This window comes from Thunnus albacares, chromosome 24 (genome assembly GCF_914725855.1).
Source record: "Thunnus albacares chromosome 24, fThuAlb1.1, whole genome shotgun sequence".
NCBI classification, from domain to species: Eukaryota; Metazoa; Chordata; class Actinopteri; order Scombriformes; family Scombridae; genus Thunnus; species Thunnus albacares.
Genome location: NC_058129.1, coordinates 5,216,682 through 5,239,554, shown reverse-complemented (window position 1 = coordinate 5,239,554; position 22,873 = coordinate 5,216,682). Strand labels below are relative to the sequence as shown.

The following is a 22,873-nucleotide window of genomic DNA, read 5'->3' as shown; positions in this document are numbered from 1 at the left end:
GTGATAGAGGTTCCTCACTCACCACAGCAACAGATAAACATTTATTTTCCCATTTCAATGTCTCATTTATTTGTTTGCCTTATTGTGGTCAACACATGTTTAAGGAATAGTATTTGTCTCCTAATAATTCTGGGGACATCAGAATCATTGTTGTATTGATTGTATATTGCATAAAAATTCATGTAATAAATAATATTTGAAAGGAATACCATTTTTGGAAATACTTTTATTTGCTTTCTTACTGAAGGTTAGATGAGAAGATTGATAGTATTTTCATTTCAGTCTTATCATCTAACTCTTGGCAAGAAGACAAAGTGTCTAGTTTCAAAGGTAACACTTTCTATGATGCCCATATCTATAATGCATTGTAAACATACTTAAAATGCATTATAATCTGCTTGTAGCACTGTATAATTATTGTTATAAACACTCATGTAATCACAATGTGATTATAAGTTACTCTAAGTGGTCATTGTTTGCTTTAAGTAAAGTGAAAAAATAACATTAAATCTATGCAAGAACAACACAAAACATAACATTTATTTGTTTAACAGGTCATAACAGAAATTGAATACACCAATGTGACACAGCTTTTTGATGATGAACAACTGAATGAAGGAATTTACATTTCACTAATGTAATGTTTCCAAAAAAAATCTCACTCTAAACACTAAATTGACTCAAATTATAGACAATGCTTGAAACAATTCGACTTCACTTGTAGCTGTATATTTTACTTTTATGTAAACTATTGATCAACAAGTGAGTGAGCAGCACTTATGAAGTATTATGATAGTTGACCTCATGAGTCACTATAAAATGCTTTATAATGTGTTATGATTATTGTTATAAAGCCTTATTTGCATTTATGGGCATCATAGAAAGTGTTGATGTAACATTTTGCTGAAATGGTCAAATAATAAGGACTGAAGAAAAACATTTGGCAGCTCTATTAGAAAATACTAGGTTTATAGGCTCTAATTACCAATATTGAAACCTCATAACAACTACTGGTATAAATAATGCATTAATAATGATTGGTCAATTAATCGATTGGTCAAGTGACAGAAAAATGTATCAACAGCAACTGACAGTCAATTAATCATTTAAGTCATTTATCAAGCAAAAATGCCAAATACTTGCTGATTCCAGCTTTTCAATAGTGAGGATTGGCCCGTTTTCCGTGTTTTATATCTTTGTAAATAAAATATCTTTGAATATAGACTGTTGGTCCAACAAAAAACATAATGTGAATACATCGCCATGGGCTCTGGGGTGATTTAGATTGTTAGTATTTTCAGATATGTTACTGACAAAGTGATGAATTTTAAAAACACTCAACAATTAGTGTTAATTAAACAATAATAAAAGCAGCTGCAGTTTTGGATTGCTATATATCATCCCACTGTAATACAGAGAATTGCCACCAGAGTCAACTCATCTTTCTTCTGCCTTTCTCTCTCCATAAGTCTATGGAGAGAGCCTGGGGTGAAGAATACATTTGGTATCTGCCTTCAGCTGCTGGTGCATGTTTATCAGTATGTGTGTATGTGTACATCCCACAGGGGCTCCATCTAGGGTGGATGCTGTGTTGCTGTTACAAATAATCCTGTGGGAGTATCGCTGACAGCCAGGCTCTGTGCGGTTCCACATGCCTCATCACCATACACACACACACACACATACATACACACACACACACATTGTTGCAGCTGCCCACAGTGAGTGAAGCATGTTGGTCCCAGGGTAAACTCCCACTGCATTTCCTGTCAGCTCAGAGAAAGTGTCAATCAGCTTGTCCAAGTCAGCTAAAGAGATGTGTCTATGCCAGCAAAATGTACTTTACTCGCCGTCCTTGTCCTTCACCACTTCTGACAAGCAAATAACACGGTTCTTGCCAGGACAATTCCTCTATTCAAGTTTTTAAACTTTATTGATCAAGGGAAAGGATTTTGCTGAGAATGTGTACCATTTCTCCACAGTTTCCCACCTGGGAACTGCCCAGTACAAACACACTCAGCCTTTGATTCTAGACATTATGTAGAGGTTAGGAAAGATAAAGCTGGACTGAATTCTAGGAAGTTAAGTGAAAGTGCTCCTGATGCACTTTCCCTGTTCTGAAGTAAAGTTTTAGACATGACTTTTAGGGAGCACAGAACTGTGACATCATCAGCTTAATTAATGCAACTGGGCAGTCAGCTGACACACCTGATATTAATTAGCTGTTGCACCTCTACCTGAGTAAATCTAGAAGCTTGAAACAGCAGACAAGCCTCTGTCCAATTTTTTGGGATATACTCATAAATTTTACGTATCAGTGGATCTTCTCTCTGAAAGGCATCCATGCAGTACAGTTTAAAGAAAGCTGAAGAAGAAAATGGCAAAATACCAGGTAATAAAACGAAATTAAGATCTTCAAGTTAATTTTCAGGAATACAAATCGATGTCAGTCATTTAGCATGCTGTGCAAAGGCCACATTGACAGAAAACAGTGGCAGTACTGTTGTTATAATAAAAACCTTTGTCCTGTTAACTGTTGATTTGCTGCCATCTAGTGGTGAAACATGGAAATAATAATAATAATACATTTAATTTGCACTTGTCATTCATAGTGAAACTCAAAGTGCTACAGTATTAATAACACAGAATAGACAACATAAAGAAAATAATAATACTACGAGCTAAGGTGAAAAAGCTTCCTGAATACAAAGATTTTTGGGCCTTTTTTAAAAAAAAAAAGTTTAGCGTCTGTTTCTGTAGTATTGTGAAATTAATAATATCACAAACAAGCACAACTTCACGGCGAGAATGGGCAAGTGTCGAAGCCTTTTATATTTTAACATAAAACCCACCACTTACATCACACCATAGCATGTAATAACGGCAAGGCAAACTGCGCATGTGCAGTTTGCCCCTCGTCACTACCCGTTGTTGTTTTGCGAAGGCGTCTACGTGCAGGCTGACAGGTAAGAACAGTTTGTACTTTTCATAATGTAATCCCATTAACAGATTTAGATCTGCCCTTTTTTATGAAGACTATCAAGACGTCTGTTGTCAGCCCTGTCAGGTATTTTGTGCAAGACGAGCTCTAATTAGAAAGTAACGTTATCATCTGAAAAGGAAAAGTATCAAAACAAGATGTCAGCTGATCGACCTTATCAGCTAATGTTAAGCAACAACGGCAGCAGCTTGTTAAGTTAGTTCCTTTTTTCTTGGTCATTTAAGAGGAACATGTCATAGTTTTGACGCTTGGTGTCTGTAGCATGTTTACTGTTGTTACTTCTGAAGCGAAATGCTTTTCCGGCCCCGCTGAAGATACATGTAATCATTGCATCATGCATAAAGTTAGCTAGCTTAGCTTGTTGTTGTAGTTTAAAAAAAGAGTTTGGAGTATGCGCTGTAGTACATATTGTTGTTCTTTTTATCCAACAGGTCACAAAATAAACTTGAAAGGAGAAGAACTACAATGTCCAGCAGTGTAAGTGACATAACAGCAACGTCCTTCTCTTATATGAAGTGTTGTGCAACCAGACTTAATTAAAAAATATAGGCAATTTACTGAAAACTTGAAAAATTACACACAACTCAAAAAATCTTTCACTAATATTGAGTCAATATCATGGTATTCAGCTTATTATTTGGCCAATGCATAAACTTATAAACTTGCAATGATGGCTTGCACATTTTTAATTCTTGAAATTTCTTCAAAAACAAGTCATTTTTCTTGTAATTAAAAGTTTTTATTAAGTTTTTCAATTTATTCAAACATAATGAAACACAAGACCAGTTGTTACAGTAAACCAATTAAAAATATGTAACAAAACAAACAGAAGAAAACAACAAAATAACTCTGGGCAAACAAAGTTGTTAAGTGCAGAGGAAGCATATAGCTGCATGCATACTGTCTACTGTGGTCAGGAGTAATGAAATACTGGACCTGTTCCATTTAGTGAAGCTGATTATTAACAGACGCATTTTTCCCTCTGTAGGTGCTGTGTGGTCGAGGCAGGCTGGTCCTATCTCAGACCACTGGCCGTCAAGCGTTAGCTGCTCTCAGGATCGGCAGAGTCAGAACCTTCTCTGCTTCAAGCTCAGATGAGCCTTACATCACTGTATCTCCCGCAGACTCAGGTGAGATACTAAATATAGCAATCGCCAGTTATTGGTCAGTAGCAGACCAGACAACAAAATTAGGGAGTGTTATAAAAGTATTGCTGTCTTGATAAGAGTTGTAAAATCCTGTCTCACAATTTTACACTACTGTGGAACACACCTCCACAAATAATAACAAATAATCCTCATGTCCCCTCCAGGCCCCAGGACCGTGTGGCCTGATGAGAACATGGGACCATTCGGACCTCAGGACCAGCGCTTCCAGTTACCGGGTAACGTTGGATTTGACTGCCACCTGGAGGGCATGGACGACCAAAAGAAAGCTCCAGTCCACAAGACGGTACCAGACGTACTGACGGCCCCAAGCAGCACAGAGAGACACCAGTTCATACTGGCCCAGTTTGTTAATGAGTTCCATGTAAGTTTTTTTTTTAATTATTGTTTGCATAATTTCGGCAGGGCTATAGCTACCATGAAAGACACTGGGGTCACGTCTTTGATCTTACTGATGTATTTATTTTGTGAATCATGGGTTTAAGTAAACTAAACCTTCAAGATCATTAAAATACTTTGCCTACGGTCTTGTTTTGGTCTCAATAATGATAATAATTTCAAAAAAAATTTATGTTCTCTAGAGAATAAATTATCTCCAGGGCTCAAAGCTGTTTTGTCAATGTGCCCTGATGAAAGTGGAAATATGTAGTCTGAAACAAATGTGTGTTTGTGTGTGTTCATCAGGGAAAACTGGGTCCCATATCCACGAGAGTCCACAAAGCTGAGCAGTACTTTAATCAGACAGACGCAGATTGCGCCATAAATTCCTGCCCTGAGCTGTTAAGGAAAGGTAAGAAAAAGTTCAAGAAAATGTTATCATCTGTTAGTAGCATTCAGTTGCCTGTAGTAACAAAACCATTTCTCTGTGTGTGTGTGTGTGTGTGTGTGTGTGTGTGTGTGTGTCAGATCTCGAGCTGTTGTTCCCCTCAGCACCCAGCACTTCCATCACAGTTGTAACAGTCACGCAGGGTAGCAGCCGGTGCGAGACGGCAGAGCAGGACAGAGATCAGCTGCTTCACAGAGTGAGTGCAGTGATATCTGAATGTTAGTACTGTATGTTAAGTCTGGAAGTGTGAAAGGCATATAGTTGGAGCAGCTGCTGACTGCGTTTCCTCCTAACTGCAGTTTGTAAGCGGTGCAAAAGAAATGTGCTTCGCTCTGTGGACTGCAGGCTACTGGGCAGACTTCATTGATCCGACAACAGGAGCAGCTGTGAGTTATGTTCTGTTTATGCGAGTTTTTAGAAAAATTTTTCAATAGAAAATAAAATTGAGTGATGCAGCGTTTGGTCATGTTCCTCCACTACTAAGTATGAAAAATTGCTCACTACTGGAAATGTTGTGTGATTTTGAAAATACCAATGCTACCCACACATTAGTGGGAAATGTAAGAAAACTCCCAAACTGTGAACACAAATCGACAGTTTACACACACACTGTTGAGTGTCTTCATCATCACATGACTCCATGTTACGATGGGCATTTTTCTGATGTTTTTCAGACCAAATGATTAATCAGTTATCAAGAAAATAATGCACTGATTAATTGATAATGAAAATAATCATTAGTTGCATCCCTATAAAACATCCACATTCGTTATTCTGAATTAGAATATTGGCTGTAATTGAAACAAACTTCCTTGCAGTTCTTATTTTAACACCTCCTGTGGTGTTTGCTATGTTGCGAGCCGGGTGTTGCATTCTCTCCCCGAGAGAACCTGGAAACTAGATTTAGTATCACCTCCTGAGCAGTGTAGCAATGCAGTTTCAAGGACTCACCTCTTAAATGTGGAGAGTGTAGTGGAAACAAAAGCAGAACCTGTGACCTTGGCTATACTTCAAGTTATGAGTCATTTAGTTAATGTAGTAGAAAAGGGCTACAAATATAAATAAGTGCAAGAATAGTTTATCATCAGTACATACATATCACCATTGAGGAGAATGTTGATATTCTTATTTTTTATTAGAAGACAGTTGTGTAATACTGTTGTTCCTTTTGTTCCCCAAACAGTTCTTTGCATCTCCATCAAGTCAAAGCGCACTGCGAACAGAGGAGGAGCTGAGAGATTTGGGCTTTCACATCGAGGTGTCGGCCTCCTGCACAGTTATTCGCCACATCCTGAGAGGAACGCCTTTGTTCGTGGGGACTGTTTTTACCAATGCACCTACTCACAGTGCTGTTATCGCAAGACTACAAGGACTCTCAGAAGATGAGGAATAGGCTTTTTTTTTTTTTTTATATCCTGCAGAACTAAATCCAAACAAGTTTATGTTTTGAAGAAGCTTGGAACTTGATGTACAGTAGTGTTGGTGGTTTATGATTTTGTCTTACTGTAACACACAGCAGCCAGACAAATGTTAGCATAACCAAGGTCTGACTGAGACTCTAATGTGTACCACGGTGCTGTGCCTGACTGACAGGTCACTTTTAAAACTGGCTCATCCTGCACTACATCCACAGAGAAACACTCAACCAGTGCAGTGGGAATTTAAAATGTGATATTTGCCATTTGAGGGGTCTGTAGAAAACATGTGTTTTATAATATTAGAAATATTGATATGAAATGGAAACCTTTCAAATGCACCCAGGCAGCTGTTAGTTGCTAATGTGAAAAATCCAGATTCACCTTCAGACTTTAGCTGAATGATCAGGTCAATACTTTTCATACTTACAAGTGTACAGGATTGTTTTTTTCTCTGAACTATTGCACAGAATCTAAAGAAATATGGATGATGTTTTTGTCAGTTTCAGTTGTGAAACAATAAAGTGACATTATCAGGCTGCAGTGACAAACCTTTTTTTCCTCTAGCTGTTGTGTGTGCTCCTTCACAGAAATTATGTTGGTCCGAGTCCCAAGATCCCAATGTTTTAAAGTTTTCAAATATGTGAATCTGGAAAATGTATGAAATGACACCCAACACATTTAGAATGACTTCAACCAAATCCACGTTGGACTTGTGTTACTAATGTCTTTTATTACTCACTTTTAATTTAAAAAATCAGGAATGATTTTAGATTGATTTTAGAAGTGGGTCAAGCCTAGTAAAGTCTTGTATATAACTGTGAGCTTGAAGCTACAAGCACTGAATGCCTCATCAGGAGATTTGCACATTGACAAAAAAGTGCAGCATTTATATGATGTAATGTTCCTTTTTGTTTCTTTGTCACCATCTAGTGGTTGATAAGATTTACTGCACTCATTTACCTTCAACACATTTTCACAGAAGTCCAGATTAAGTGAAGCTGTGTGGGCAATTTAGAGTTTCCAATTGAACTGCATGTGTTTGGAATGTGGGTCCAGGAAAAACCCACGTCATCATGGGGAGAACATGCAAACTCCACACAGAGAGCTTCTTCCCGTGAGGCCACACTGAGCCACTGTGCTGCCCTAACTCTTGAAAATGATGCATTCTTCTGGTCACATCAGCACAGCACTCATTTTCAGGCCAATTATTTGACAAAGTAGAGTTGAGCTTCAGCTCTACTTTGTCAAACTATCCTTTTTAAGAGTGCGCATTCATCTTGAAAAATGACCCAGAATTTATTTATTTAAGATGAACGCTCAATAATAAATGACTTCAAGAAATGTAACTTCTGACTTACTCGTGTCCTTCCACTGAGATATGACCTCTGTGGCAAAGGTCTCTAGTATGAACAGAGGAACCTCAAAATTGCTTCAGTTCCGTTTTCTAAGTTTATCTGATGAAATCTGACAGGATGAGAAACAAACAGGTTTTGACAACCAGACATCTTTTACACAACAACAGAACAGTTCTCAATATGGTACTGTAAAATATCTACATGTTCAAAATGTGATAGCACTATTAACAGTGATGGTGCTCTGAGCGCAATTCACAAACCATCTTTTAATGAAATCTGCAAGCTGTCTGACAGAGCAGATCTGTGGCTCGATGCATTTGGCTGTAATAAAAGTGTTAAATGTTGCCCTTGGAAACTAAACAACTTTCAGATACTTAAAAGAAAAACAATTTGCAATTATGAAGCAATCACTGTGTGATGTATAACAGGATATTTTTCTCAAACAGTGATTTAAATTGCATTAACTTTTCACCTCTACAATAACTGATCTAATCTATTTCTGCATTAAGATAAAATCATTTTAAATAGAGTCATTACTGACAAAAGTATTTTCTAATCTAAGTAGAGTTTTTCATCAAAATTAAGTGTGTGTGTGTGTGTGTGTGTGTAAATCACACACACACACACACATATACTTCAATATTTAAATGTGTGTTTTTTATGTGTCTGTCTGATGAATACACTTTATATGACGTCCTAAAAAAACATTTAGAAACAGAAAAAGCAGGCAGTCGTCTCAAAAGTTGCAAGTTGTAAATACACATGTACAGTAAAAATAAATTAAACAGAGTGTTAAAATACTACATTCATTTACATTCAAATGTAGTGTTCACACTAAAATGTCAGTGGAGCTGTAAAGACTGGACCAAAAAGATAAGTAATGTTATGTCATGTCACAATAATTAGTATACATTCATCACATACAAAAAAACAAGATGAAAATCACTCTTACAAGCAATTTAATATTGACAAGACAAATGTTGTTGTAACTTGGACTCAACATAAATAAATTCACAAAAAAGCTTAAACAAAATGTAAATTAAATCTAATTAGTAGGGACTGTGGTGCAACAATGACAGGCTTAGATGCAGGGTTTCAGCCCTCTATTTGTTGAAAACTCAAGTTAAAACAGTTGCATTGCATGTCTCTGTGACTTTCAGGACAGTTTCTGAAACATCTTTATGCACTTATATAATAATATCTAATCTAATCAATCAGGTCCTTTAAGCAGGATAAATCAAACAAATGTAGGGGCAAGATGCATAAAACTCTTTGTAGATTCTTTACTAAAACTGTGTGTACACATTAAGACACACAAAACAGCAGGTGCAGCTTGTGCTGACCTGAATCAGCAGCTTATGCTGCAAGTCAACAAAATAACACATGCTTGTGTATATTTATATTATATTTTGAGTAGTGTGGGACTTTTTTGAGTCTTAATCTTAAGATTCCTCTGAAAAGCTGGTCAACAAATGCACCCATACTTTTGAGAAAATAATCCACGACTTTTGAGTGTGAATTTCTTGATCTATCTGACTAATAATATTAGAAATACATAGGCTAGTAAAATATTTAAAAAAAATATGTTGAGCTTGACAGTTCATTACTTGACTTGTATAAAATCACGACTGAATGAAATTAAATAGCATAAAATTTGATATTATGATAGTATCTTGGTATCTGGGCTCTTACAATATTCAATAAAATTCAGTCAATGATATTTAATGTATTCCCTTTGTGTGACTCAAAAGCAGAAGCATTATGTTGTAGCATTACATTATGAAAGGATGTAAGTGTGGCCAATTGACAAAGTTGATAGAATGGGATTGTTCAAATTGATATCTGGTTCATCCTGTGATACCCGACCTCAACAAGGACCGCTACCACCGCTTTTCTCAAATTATCATCCAATGTCAGTCAATCAATCACTTGATAAAGACAAGCTTCATTCCAATCCCACGATTAGCCATAAATGGACAAAGAAACACCTTTAACCAGTGGTTTTCATATCAATGAGCTGCCTGCTCCACCAGTCTTCAGACCTGTCAATGAAACAAACTGCAAAGTGAAGTTTCATCGATTGTGTTGCTCCGCCTAGGTTCTCCAACAACCAGAACATCTGTCATTACACACAACCATTACATATATATAGTGTCCATATCATGAATTCATCACATGCACGTGTAAACCATCATCAACAGTGATATCTCATCATTTTTAAAAGTTAGAAATGTAATCAGTGATTAGTTTGCAGCAGTTAGCCTATATAGAAACATACTTTACAGGTTGTGTCACAATTAATGATAAAAAAGAATTTCAACAGTAAAATTACGTAAATTCTAATTATAAAAATTAATCACACAAAAGTAATTAATCAATATTAGTTTATAAATGCTAAAAATCCTTTGGTTGGCATTTTACAGTTCGCTGAGTGGACCAAATGAAATCACACAATCAGTGCAGCTGATTATAAACCTAAACAAACAATGTCTTAAATTCTGTCTCAGCTGGCTCTAGAAATACATGTTTGCTGGTCTGAAGTATGCATGAGGTACACACATTCTCACCACACATTCTGGTTTTATAAATACCAGTTAATATATCTGGCCCCAGGTCTAATCCTACATGTACCAACTGTGTTAAACAACACCATGAAAGTCCTTTTGTTATTTTTTTTATTATGTTTCCCTGTCAAACATGTCTTGCAGTCAGGATGCTGATGACGATGTAGCTCAGCGTTGCAGGATGAAGGCCTGTGCTCGAGCTGACCAGAGGAGAAGCCGAGGAGAAAATGGCGCTGCTCTCATTTTTTGGCACCAACAAGTTACAGATGTTCCCCTCACAGCAGGACGAGCACACCTGAAGGAGGAGATTTAAATGTTGAGAAAAATATGTCCCTGCAGGTGGTGGATGTTAATGCAGTTTCATCAGGAAGCTCCACACATACCCGATAGCCATTATCAGTGACATGAGTACAGCCAGTGAAGAGACAGTCCTCCAGGGCCACGCACCGCTTGGTCACAGATACACTGTCTCCATGGTGATCCATCATGTGGAGTGTGTAACAGTATCTGGTACCTGGAGATGGGACACAGCACACACAGGAATATTCACTTGTCCGGCAACATTTCGACTGTTACCCCACCTGCCTTTATTTCTGGGTTATTTTACTCTCTCCACATCACTCTTCCTCATATTTTAGAGGGATTGTGGAGTTTAAAACTCTTCTCATAATCAATATTCTGATGATACTGATCCATGGGAGTCCAAAAATCTCAAAATGTGTTTATACCTAAGTCTTTTTATCAGTGTAATCAGGTGATAAGGAAAAGCTTGATCATTAAATTACATATGCCAAAGCCTGTCTATTTCATTTCCTTTATTTTTCCTGGTTTTCACATGCTTGTATGGTCATTCCTCAGCACTTTAGTTTTACATTCACACGTTATTGCCAGGAACTGTAAGTGAAGGTGAAAACAACCAACTCTATAGTTTTTGCGGAGGTTAGTTTGTATTTGTTCAGTCGAGCTGCACACATAGACAGATACCTTTTGGACAGTAAACATCCGGAGCCCAACGATTACACTCATAGTTGTCTGCAGCGTCTTGACACGTGAAGCACTTGAAGCCACCAGGATGAGGTGTAGCTGTGGAGGACAGACAGACAGACACACTTCAGTACATTAAACTACTGACAATGTGAGATTATGACTTTTACTGTTTGAATATATTTTTATATTTGTTAGGCATCTTCATTGAATTCTTATGAGCACTTCTGAAATTAGTGCATTTACACATGCTTTCACTTATTAAGTTTGTGTGGCTTTTGACAAGTTGTTGACACCATAACTTTACTGAAAAGAAAGAAAGATGGAAAATGATTCAATTGGATGAAGTAAAATTAAAGCGAACACAAAATGGAAACTGTAAATGTTAAAGCAGGACACAAATATATGGTGAGATGGAATATAAAAGGGCGACTAATAATAAAGAAGGACACTTTTAAAATTCCAATTCCATTTTAAATTCAAATTATTCATCATTTAAAGACACAATAGGGAACATAAAATTACTAACTGGCACATTTAATGATCATGATACTTTAACATTAATGCACCAATTAAACGCCAATCTGATTTTCTTCTTTTCTTCTGTTTTTGTGAAAGTTTGTTCTTGATTTATTTGTTACCTCTACAGCGAATTAACCAGCAATTTAAAAACTTTTTTTCTTGTGAAATTGAGTAAGGATTTAATTTTTTTTTTTTTTTTTTTACTTTTAAACTCATCCCTACCTACGCATCTGTGGGTGAAAGTTGTCCATATCCATGTATAACACGTTTTGGGTTTTTTTTTTAAAAACATTTTTGTGCAAGTTATCCGGATAATTATCTGCTTTGAAAGGTGTCGAGTTAAACTGTGACGAGCTGAGATGAAGTAACGCTAATGAGTGGCAGGTCGGAGTCTCACGGGACATAAAGCACACAGAATGTATTTTTAAATAAGATACAGGGGCCAGCATTTGTACTAAACATCTCTCTTTTACTGTTAAAAGTGTTTAGCGAAAAACTAATTGTTTGTAACCTGGTTCTCCTCTACTGGGCTTGCGTTCCTCTGTTCGGACCCGGAACTGCCGAAACCGAACTCGAACCTTCCATTGGCTTATGAAAGGAGGTTCCAAGGGGAAGGCTCCAAGTACGGTAGAGTTGGAGGGGTGCTTATTTGTTTGTCAAGGAGCAATGCTATTTTAATTGCTATTTGAGTAAGTACATGCCTAACATGTGTTTTAGTCTGTGTAATTCATTTGTAAATGTTTGGATATTTTGTGGACCAGGTGTTGATCTCCTGTGGGATCATTGATTATCAAATACTAAGTGATGTCTCTTAATTGGACCCAGCTGATTTGAAGGTGGAGGCGAGAATACCTGGGGTTTTTTTTTTTTTTTTTGGTCAGTTGTGGTTAGACCTCGAAACAGAGACAAGCCAGTGTGGAGAGCTGCGAGAGCCCAAGAGTTAAAGTAGCAATGCTTAGTGCAGCTGAGACTTATCTTTGATTTTCACAGTTTTTTGGATTTAGTTATTTCTTCTATTTTTTTTCCCAGTGTCATTTTTCTGCAGTTTTTTTGCCAGCCCTTCACTTTACATATTGCTGCACGGGATGGTCGGTTTCCACTGGTAAATAAATAGACCTGGACTGCATGAGTGGATTTTTGTTTCAGCTTTTGGGCCTTAGCCACTCGGCCAACCTTACATGGAGAAACACTCGCTGGGTCGTCACATTTAAAAAGAAAAAAACTACAGAGTCAGACAGTCGTGTAATTGATCGACGAAACTCCCAGTGTCCTTCTGATTTGGACAAACGTGTTTCTGATGAACTTGTAGGCCTACACTTCAGATCTGACCGGCGTGCGTCTCCACGCAGCCACTAAAACACTGATGGATTGTGGATTACAGCCAACAGAAGCACACAGAGACGCCTGGACATGCTGGCACTTACAGACATGAAATATAAAGTCGCCCTGAAGTTGATGACTTCAAAGACCTCTTATCGAAAAGGCCCAAGAAACCAGATGGTTAAAGGTAGGTTTTTTTTCAGTTGACGTTTGGTGCTGTGTTGCTGTGGGCCTGCATTGATTTGATTGATTGATTTAAAAGCAAAACGTTTTTCAAACTCTCCTCCTTCGTGCCATCAGTGCGGTGTTCAGGCGCGTCAAGAGATCTGCTAAGAGATTTAAATGCGATCATTTGCTGCATTTATTGTGCGTTATGTTGTATCCAATCCGGGCTTCTCGGATCCACACTCTGTTCTCAATATACAATTTAAACTAAAATTGACAAGGGCCTACACATAAATGTAGCCCAAATAATCACTTAGTGGGGTTACAGAAACGATAAATTTAACTAAATCTCGTCAAATCTGTCTGCATCTAAAAAAAAATTGACTCATTAATTTATTTGAACCATTCAGTGCGTTCTTGTGGTCTGTATGAAGAAGTAAACTCACTTTTATATAATTCCGACTAAAAAAAAAATCACATCTTTACCTCCTAATTTGCCTAAATAATAATTTGATAATATTGATATATTTTCAAAATGTAGAGGTTTACTCTTGGGCTCATCTTTATTTGCTTTAACATTTTGGCTGTTGTCTTGCCCCTTTTTAAAAAAATCACTTCGTGATTATGCGAGTCAGAGTTTGAATAAGCAAAAATCCCCAGTACGACCAGTAGGCTATAAACATGAAAAGAAAAATTAAATAAAAATAATTGTCGGTGTTGTAGGTTTTTTTTAAAACCCTATTAAGTGTGTTTCAATAGATCTATAATTTTTTTCTTATTGGTTTAAGTGTAGTGATTGATAATTGAGATTGGTCACAAGCAGTGACCACTGTAACATAAACCCTGATAGTGAGTGAGGAAAAATAGTCAGAAACAAATGAATTATATGCATACAAATATTACATAAAAACAACGCATTTAAACGGACAAATTGTGGAGAAAGAAGCGTTCCGATGTCTATTGAAGTTCAAAAGTCACATGGAAAATGAAGTAATTAATTAGCATGATAAACTCAAGATAAATAAATCTAGAAATTGCCCCCAAAATACATAAATAGGCTAATTTAATAGGCACATTTGTTTATTTATTTTGTCTGTTTGTAGCCTATCTCTATTTCCGGATTAATTATTTAATTTGACTAATATGACGAAAAATATGGCAGCTTTTGAGAAACAAATACAAAAATCTTTGTGCTGATAACAAAGACTACAAACATCTGCAGTGTCAACCTATTTCACCATAAAATAATTGACAGTATAAATGCAATGCACTATTTTTAAAATATCGGCCTACCTCCTTGGTTATAAGCAGAGACTTGTGCATACCAGTATTCACCAGTAGGTGACCTAATTCAACCACTGATGCAGGCCGATATACGCCCTTATAATTATTGTTAGATGGTGTCACACTGCTATCTATACGGGAGCTTAGTTCCCATGTCCTCTATATTTTCAGGAAATTTGTGGGTTTTAGCAACTTGGGGAGTATTACTTAATTTGTAGATACTTGTAGATGATGAACATTTAACACTAGATTTCTTAGGTGTACTATTGTCTTTTTATCTTTTAAGTATAAGGACCCTTAAAGTATTGATACTCTATATATTCACTATTGATATAATAATTAAATTGTTCAAGTATTTGATTGCTGATTTGCCAAATAGCAAAGCAAAGTCATCAACAATTGATCACACAGCAATTATTATAAGGGATATAAATTAGATGTGGACATAACCAGGACATATATAAAATTGTAACATATTTTTACATTACACTAATTTACTAGCAGAAGCTACATGTTCAGTTCCACTATTACAGACAATATTTAATTATATCATTATATTGTCAATCCTCAAATAAGTGAAGCCCTGGGCCACAACTGTCACTAGTTTCCATGTTGTAGCATTACTGTGTGCTGGCTGATGGATTGTATGAATGAATGATCAGAGATCCTCTCATTGTCTTCTCTTTGAGTTGGAATCTGTCATAAAATTGAGCTTAAAGTTTGGTTCTTTCTGGTAGATTGTGTATCCAAATGGGGCTTATAGACTGACTGCTCTGTTTGTGTTGTTTTTAGGACATTACTTGAAGGCTGCTTTCATGCCTGCAGTGAACCCTGAGCTCTTCAGTTCCTTCCACTACCAATTGGGAAGAAGACATGCTGAAAGGTAAATACTTTCCACTTCTCTTGTGAAGAAAGTTAGCGCAGGTGGTGGTGTTAAAAAATAATGTTTGAATTAAAGTACTACAACATGTAGGAATTCATCTTAAAATTTTAGGAAAAACATAATATAGTACGGCTCATAGACTGACTGCTTTGTTTCTGTTGTTACAGGACATTTCTTGGAGGTTGCTACCATCATGACTGCAGTTTATCCTGAGCTCCTCAGTTCCCTCTTTTAAAAGAAAGAAGACTGCTGAAAGGTAATGCATTCCACTTCTCCTCTGTTGTGAGTCAATACAGTTTGTGGTAGAAATACAGTTTGATTTCAAATGCTACACGTGGAAGAAAAAAAGCAATGGTGCTGATGGTGCAGAGACAACCGTACTGTATGGCTATCGGAGGTGGAGCATCCACGTGTTCCTCCGCTCTTGAAACTAATTACAGATCAGAATCTGTTTAGTGCCAAGTATACAAAGAATGTCGCTTCCACAAATGCAACATAGAATAAAAAAAGAACAAAAGTAAGGTAATAATAATGTATGAGATAAATATAGTAAATAAGTAGTGTAAATAAAGTAGTATTGAAATAGAATTTAATATGTAAAATAGATTTACAGAATGGAATAATAATTTGAAATGGGATATAAAACTTAATGAAATATTGACTGTACAAAGGAAGTATGGACTGTGCTATGGACAAAGAAATGAAGTGTATGAAATATATGAAGGTGACGAGTGCAAAAATTAAATGTGATATGCAATGAATAATTAAATTATGTAACAGTGGAGATTGAATGCAATGCACAATGTTATTTCCAGTTTAATGAAATATATGACTGTGACAAGTGCAGGGATTAAATGAGGAATGTGGTCACCTCCAGATAAAGGCACAGTCATGAATGTAAAGCAGTGATAAGTCAATGTACAACATGTACACAGACAGCTCTCTTGTGCTCCAGGGCATGTCAGATGTGTGAGACTAATGTAGATGCAGACCTGTTCCTATCCTCTCACCTGGAGTTAAGGTTTGGCTATCATCTTGGGATCTTGCTCTGAAGGGTGAATCACAGAAGCAGTCTCCATGTTTTGCACAACTGTTCAAGGTGTTGAAGAGGGTTAATGTAGTCGCCTACAGACTCCATCTGCCCTCCTTGATTCGAAATCACACAGTCTTCCATGTATCTTGCCTACAGCCTATTTCCACTTCTCATCTTTCTCCTCCGGCTGCTCCTCCTACATCTCCAAGCTGGTTCAGGGTTCCACTTACTCAGTCACCTGGCTCTTGGATTCTCTCCAGTTGTGAGATGGTGTCCGGTATCTCGTGAACTGGGAGGGAGACGGCCACAGGGAGTGTTCCTGTATTCCTGAGCATCACATTCTCGACTGTGATCTCATCTGCGAGTTGCAGCGCATGCACCCAGACTGTGTAGTGCGACGGTTGGGAGCTGCTTGTTGAGGTGAGGTACTGACACAAGTTCTATTCATGGTGCTGTTCCCACAACTTGCCCTGAAGTGTACACAACCATTCCCTTAAGACTGTGCCTGTGTACTTGGATGTATTCCTGCTGGTTGGCACCAGGTATCATTACAAACAATCACTAGACCAACTCCTGGCACCAGACATTGTAGTGTGACTGTTCAGAACTGTTTTTAAAGGAGGATGCTGTCACAGGCACTATGCATCATGCTGATCCCATGGCGCGCCCTAGAGAGGACACAGGTACTGCCTTAGGAACGCATCAGCATTCTTACAGCTATTAGTGTCTGCAGGTACCAGGTGTTCTTACAATCACTGAACCACCTTCCTCAATGCATCAGGCTTATAACATTAATCTTTGTCCATCTTTTATACTATCTGTGCTGTCTTTACAGATAGCCTTATCTTGAAATGTCCTGCACAAGAAACAATGTTATAGAAACCAATATTTGAATTTACAGCAATGGTACTTCAGTTTTTGATGTCATTCCTCATTTAAGTTTTAATTTTAACTTTCTTTACAAGAGTCATCTTTGTTGAATCTAGTCTGGATATTTATTTTAAATTTTTTTGAGGCATCCCGAGTGTTTGTCTCTGTGTATGGGTCCTCCGAATGGAAAAGAGGAAGTCAAGAAAACCAGGGTGTAACAGAACTGACAGTAATTCACAGGGAAAATGCAGAGAAAGGGCAGCTAGCACCCTTGAAAGTGGCTGGCTGGGAGCGGCAACAGACTTGAAATTGAGAGTAGGCTTCTTCCACCAGGAGACTGCATTATTCAATATTAATGTCCTCAAACCACAAAGAACATAGTCATGCTTGAGCTGATGGGAGGAGAGTTTGAAGTGAAGCCTTATAGCGGAAGCTGTCAAAATAGGTGCTGGTGTGAAGACTTCACTAACATGGTATTAGATGGTGAAGTGCCTGTGGAGGCTGGGCCATGGGATTTTCCAGGATAGTCACTGTGCAGGACACTTTATGCTCCTTTAACTCAGAGCATACTAAGAAAGAAGACGAAAAGTGTGTTTTAATAGATCTGAAAGTGTGTTTCAATTGATCTATAATTTTTTTTTCTTATTGGTTTGAGTGTAGTGATTGATAATTGAGATTGGTCACAAGCAGTGACCACTGTAACACAAAATGTTAGACCATAAGTTTCCTGGTTTATAATAATAATAATAATAATAATAATAATAATAATAATAATAATAATAATAATAATAATAATAATAATAATAATAATAATAATAATAATAATAATAATGATATAGTGATTAGGCCGAGAGGGAACCGAGAGGGTATGTACTGTGTTGATGTGTGTTGCTGCTTTGAGAAGATCTACCCTGGCTGAGGCACAAGATTCCGCATGACGACCGATATACGGAAAGGGACCTCACTCACATATGACTGCACTTCACATGACGCCTGCTCACATGTGAATGCTGTGCATCGTTTAGTTGTTGATTATAACAATTAGAAAATCTCTAAGCACTTGTACAGTAGCGCTGACAATGCTTTTAGTTCAAAAGGGACTAATTTTGGATGATGCATAACTCCTGGCCCTATGTGGTTTCAATGCACTCATTGTAAGCCGCTTTGGACAAAACAAATGTAAAGTAATGGTTAGCCTTGTTTGGGACTTGTCCATCCCATTTATATCAATGAGGGTTGACTAAATATAACCTTTCAATGACCATAAAGTTTTATCAATACCTCTCCTTAATGATGGTAGAATTTATTGCAGGGCTGTTGTTACACTGCATTAGTTTTAGCTAGGTGTACCCAATACAATGTAGTGACTAGTAACCATAGACTGTAAAAAATATGGACGTAGTCACCATGATGTCACCCTTTGGTTTGCTGCTTGCTAGTAACTTGTTTATAAAGAGATTGCCAGGTTGAACGTGCAAAGCATTGACAAGTGACAGGAGCCCCACTGTGTTGGACCAGCGTCAGTGTGTTTGAAAAGTGTCACTAGGCCCAAAGTTGGTCAAACTGGAAGAACGTGTGCTCTCTAGACAGACTGTAGTCGTTATCACAGCTCATGCACAGCAAAGTAATCACCAGTGTTCCAGCAAGGCAAAAATGTTAAAGGACAAATGTCACTTTTAACAAAGCTTGGCAACAATTTGCCACTGCTTCCAGTCTTTTAGCTACGTTAGTTCTTAAGTTGTGAGCAGTCCAGTCACAAACTGCTCCACTGGCTTGCACTGTTTGAACCCAGCCACTCAGAGTCTTTTAATTTGGAGACTACAGGGCTAAACCACTGCTTCTCCTTCTTAAGCCACAACAACTGTGAAAATCTTTTGCTCTGACCTCCATGGATACCCACTTAAGCTTTGATTCCTCGTCAGTGTATTCGTCTACCAGCACCTGCTTTTTCTTTTTTAGTACTTCCACCTGAAGGTTTCCTCCATCCTATCCTCCCATGTCAGCTTAAAGTATGATGATGTTCTTTGTGTTTTAGAGCAGATTCATAGGTTTGGGATAAGTAATGATCAAACTCTGTGGCTGCTTCCAGCAAGTTTCTTCCAATGGTGTTGGCTCCTCTCTCCCTGCTCCTGACAATGTGGATAAATGTTAGTCCTTTTAGTTTAGCCCATGTCTTCTTGGCTTCCTTGTCTAACTGTTCACAAAGAGGACCCATGTGCAGAGACAGACACCCACGATGTGTAGAAGGCTTCTAATCAATAGCCAGAAAAGCAGAATTAAACAAAGATTAGTCTTGTTGAAGAAAGAATTTTAAAAATTAAGGCAGTAGGGTGTCAAACACTGAAGTACTATTACTAATAACCTCAAAATTTGACTTTCTCACATTCTGACACTGCCTCCCAACCAGGGTATTTCAAGACTAGGCTATCTAAAGAGAGAGCACAGAGGTTAAATAGGATGTACACAGGTGAACAGGATGAGACTGATGATTTGAGTTGGTTTAGTGATTGTTTTGTAGAGCCACTTAGTACCCACCAGCATGAATACCTGTGAGCGCATCAACACGTTCTTAAGAAAGTGCCTGTGTCTGCTCTAGTGGGATCAGCTCAATGGATGGCACTTGTGACAGTACCCCATCCTTGAGAAGCAGTTCTTAACGGTGGCACTACATGGTCTGGTGCCAGGAGTTGGTCTAGTGATTGTTTGTAGTGATACCTGGTACCAACTAGCAGGAATATGTCTAAATACATGGGCACAATTTTAAGGGAATGGTTGTGTACACTTCAGGGCAAGTTGTGGGAACAGCACCATGAATAGAACTTGTGTCAGTACCTCACCTCAACAAGCAGCTCCCAACCGTCGCACTACACAGTCTGGGTGCATGCGCTGCAACTCGCAGATGAGATCACAGTCGAGAATGTGATGCTCAGGAATACAGGAACACTCCCTGTGGCCGTCTCCCTCCCAGTTCACGAGATACTGGACACCATCTCACAACTGGAGAGAATCCAAGAGCCAGGTGACTGAACCAGCTTGGAGATGTAGGAGGAGCAGCCGGAGGAGAAAGATGAGAAGTGGAAATGGGCTGTAGGCAAGATACATGGAAGACTGTGTGATTTCGAATCAAGGAGGGCAGATGGAGTCTGTAGGCGACTACATTAACCCTCTTCAACACCTCGAACAGTTGTGCAAAACATGGAGACTGCTTCTGTGACTCAACCTTCAGAGCAAGATCCCAAGATGATAGCCAAACCTTAACTCCAGGTGAGAGGATAGGAACAGGTCTACATCTGCGTTGGTCTCACACATCTGACATGCCCTGGAGCACAAGAGAGCTGTCTGTGTACATGTTGTACATTGACTTATCACTGCTTTACATTCATGACTGTGCCTTTATCTGGAGGTGACCACATTTCTCGTTTAATCCCTGCGCTTGTCACAGTCACATATATCATTAAACTGAAAATAACATTTTACATTGCATTCAACCTCCACTGTTACATAATTTAATTATTTATTGCATTTCACATTTAATTTTTGCACTCGTCACCTTCATATATTTCATACACTTCATTTCTTTGTCCATAGTACAGTCCATAGTTCCTTTTGTACAGTCAATATTTCATTAAGTTTTAAATCCCATTTCAAATTATTATTCCATTCTGTAAATCTATTTTAAATATTAAATTCTATTTCAATACTACTTTATTTACACTACTTATTTACTATATTTATCTCATACATTATTATTACCTTACTTTTGTTCTATTTTTATTCTATGTTGCATTAGTGGGAGCAACATTCTTTGTATCCTTGCACACTTGGCATTAAACAGATTTTGATCTGTAATAAGTTTCATTGCACTACACAGTCTGGGTGCATGCGCTGCAACTCCCAGATGAGATCAGTCGAGAATATGATGCTCAAGAACACAGGAACACTCCTCATGGCCGTATCCCTCCCAGTCCACAAGATACTGGACACCATTTCATACCTGGCAAGAATCCAAGAGTTGGAAGATTGAGTAAGCAGGACCCTGAATCAGCCATGGAGATGAAGGGGGAGCAGCCGGAGGAGAAAGAGACAAAGTGGAAATTGGCTGTAGGCAGAATATGTGAAAGACTGGGTGATTCCAAATCAAGGGGGGCAAATGGAGTATGTAGGCAACTAAATTAACCCTCAACACCTCGAACAGTCGTGCAAAACATGGAGATGGCGTCTGTGACTCAACCTTCAGAGCAAGATCCCAAGATGATAGCCAAACCTTAACTCCAGGAAAGAGGTTAGAAATGTATCTGCATTAGCCTCACACATCTGACATGCCCTGGAGCACAAGAGAGCTGTCTGTGTTCACTGCCAGGTCCTACAACAGGACTTGATGAACTCTTAAATTCTCATTTTTGGAAGAGGAAAGCTGAGAGGAAACTTTCCTGGGCTTTCAGGATGCAGGGAAACAAGGTCTGGAGAAAGTCGTGGAAAAGCTGGACCAATAACATACTTATTAAGCTCTGTAGCAATATGACTGGTACTGGCAGTAGCCTTAATTGGGAAAGTCAGGAATAGGATTTGATGACTAAATATCAATCTTAATATAACTAAATAATATGAATCTTCAGTCACAAACATACAACATAAATTAAATTTCAAATACAATACTATCTGTCTTAGGACCGAGGTCTGTTTCAGTGAAATTAAATGTTCAACATGGGCTGGAGTAATAGAAATTAACACAGCATTTATTTCTTTTGTTAAACTGACATTATTATTATTATTATTGTTGTTTTTATTATTATTGCCTGTTGCCTGATAAGACAGAATTTTATTAATTCAAATATCTTACTCATCATAGACCATTTGTATGTTTTTTTTCTGTTTGCCCTAACCAATCAGTAGTGAGTAACACATTGATCCTGCGACTTCATTTTTCCACAGTTTTCACAGTGATTGAAGCAAAATGTTGATTTAAGAGTTGGTATTTCTGCATTTTGACTCACAACTACTTGCGGCTTCATCACACTCTTCAATACTTGTCACCATTTTTGTGGCCATTTTGCTGTCACTACTTTCATGGATATACCTAGCTATGAAGGAATTCTTTTGTGTTGACCTTGATGATACCTATCCAGCTACATTGTGTCAGACCATGTCCTCCATCTACATGGCCTACACAGGTATACTGCATCAGACCATGTCCTCTGCCTACGAGGTCCACTCATGGTCGATGCGTCAGACCATGTCGTCCGCCTTCATGGTCTCCCCGGTTACATTGCGTCACACCATGTCCTCCACCTACATGGTCCTCTCAGCTACATTGTTTCACACCATGTTCTCCGCCTGCATGGTCAACTCAGGTACGTTGTCAGACCGTATCCTCTGCCTACATGGCCTACCCAATTACATTGCGCCAGATCATGTCCTCCACCTTCATGGTCCACTCAGGTACATTGTTTCACACAGTGTCCTCCAACGAAATGGTCTACCC

At 38.0% G+C, this 22,873-nt stretch overlaps 2 protein-coding genes and 1 long non-coding RNA gene across 6 annotated transcripts; 2 read left to right on the top strand and 1 right to left on the bottom strand.

Annotated features, from left to right (window-relative positions):
- The first annotated feature begins 2,221 nt into the window (after window positions 1–2,221).
- mmadhca (metabolism of cobalamin associated Da) lies at window positions 2,222–6,947 on the top strand. Of its 4 annotated transcripts, none has more exons than XM_044344496.1 (9): window positions 2,222–2,392; window positions 2,945–2,966; window positions 3,433–3,478; window positions 3,990–4,131; window positions 4,314–4,531; window positions 4,852–4,957; window positions 5,074–5,189; window positions 5,293–5,379; window positions 6,177–6,947. In XM_044344496.1, exons 1-9 carry the CDS (start codon window positions 2,344–2,346, stop codon window positions 6,384–6,386), a joined length of 996 nt encoding a protein of 331 aa, XP_044200431.1. In that variant the 5' UTR covers window positions 2,222–2,343; the 3' UTR covers window positions 6,387–6,947. The 4 variants fall into 4 exon arrangements, with proteins under 4 accessions (XP_044200431.1, XP_044200430.1, XP_044200433.1 ...); XM_044344495.1 differs by having other exon boundaries at window positions 2,223–2,392; window positions 2,908–2,966; XM_044344498.1 differs by lacking the exon at window positions 2,945–2,966 and having other exon boundaries at window positions 2,223–2,392.
- A 3,477-nt stretch (window positions 6,948–10,424) lies between these two features.
- Window positions 10,425–12,454, bottom strand: LOC122976187 (ly6/PLAUR domain-containing protein 6-like). The gene is made up of 4 exons (XM_044344502.1): window positions 12,348–12,454; window positions 11,315–11,413; window positions 10,714–10,844; window positions 10,425–10,625 (listed from the first exon to the last, which is right to left on the bottom strand). Exons 3-4 carry the CDS (start codon window positions 10,816–10,818, stop codon window positions 10,458–10,460), a joined length of 273 nt encoding a protein of 90 aa, XP_044200437.1. The 5' UTR covers window positions 10,819–10,844; window positions 11,315–11,413; window positions 12,348–12,454; the 3' UTR covers window positions 10,425–10,457.
- Window positions 12,455–12,622: 168 nt separating this feature from the next.
- On the top strand, window positions 12,623–21,671 carry LOC122976188. Its single transcript, XR_006400852.1, has 4 exons — window positions 12,623–13,343; window positions 15,398–15,488; window positions 15,656–15,744; window positions 21,263–21,671. It is a non-coding gene; the product is annotated as an uncharacterized LOC122976188 (long non-coding RNA).
- Window positions 21,672–22,873: the final 1,202 nt, after the last annotated feature.

Bases quoted from the DNA above. Each gene is read 5' to 3' on its own strand.
- mmadhca (XM_044344495.1), top strand. The intron at 3,479-3,989 runs GTAAGTGACATA...TTCCCTCTGTAG, and splicing joins GAACTACAATGTCCAGCAGT to GTGCTGTGTGGTCGAGGCAG. The intron at 4,532-4,851 runs GTAAGTTTTTTT...TGTGTTCATCAG, and splicing joins AGTTTGTTAATGAGTTCCAT to GGAAAACTGGGTCCCATATC.
- LOC122976187 (XM_044344502.1), bottom strand. From the start codon at position 10,818: ATGATGGATCACCATGGAGACAGTGTATCTGTGACCAAGCGGTGCGTG. The intron at 10,626-10,713 runs GTATGTGTGGAG...CTCCTCCTTCAG, and splicing joins TCACTGATAATGGCTATCGG to GTGTGCTCGTCCTGCTGTGA.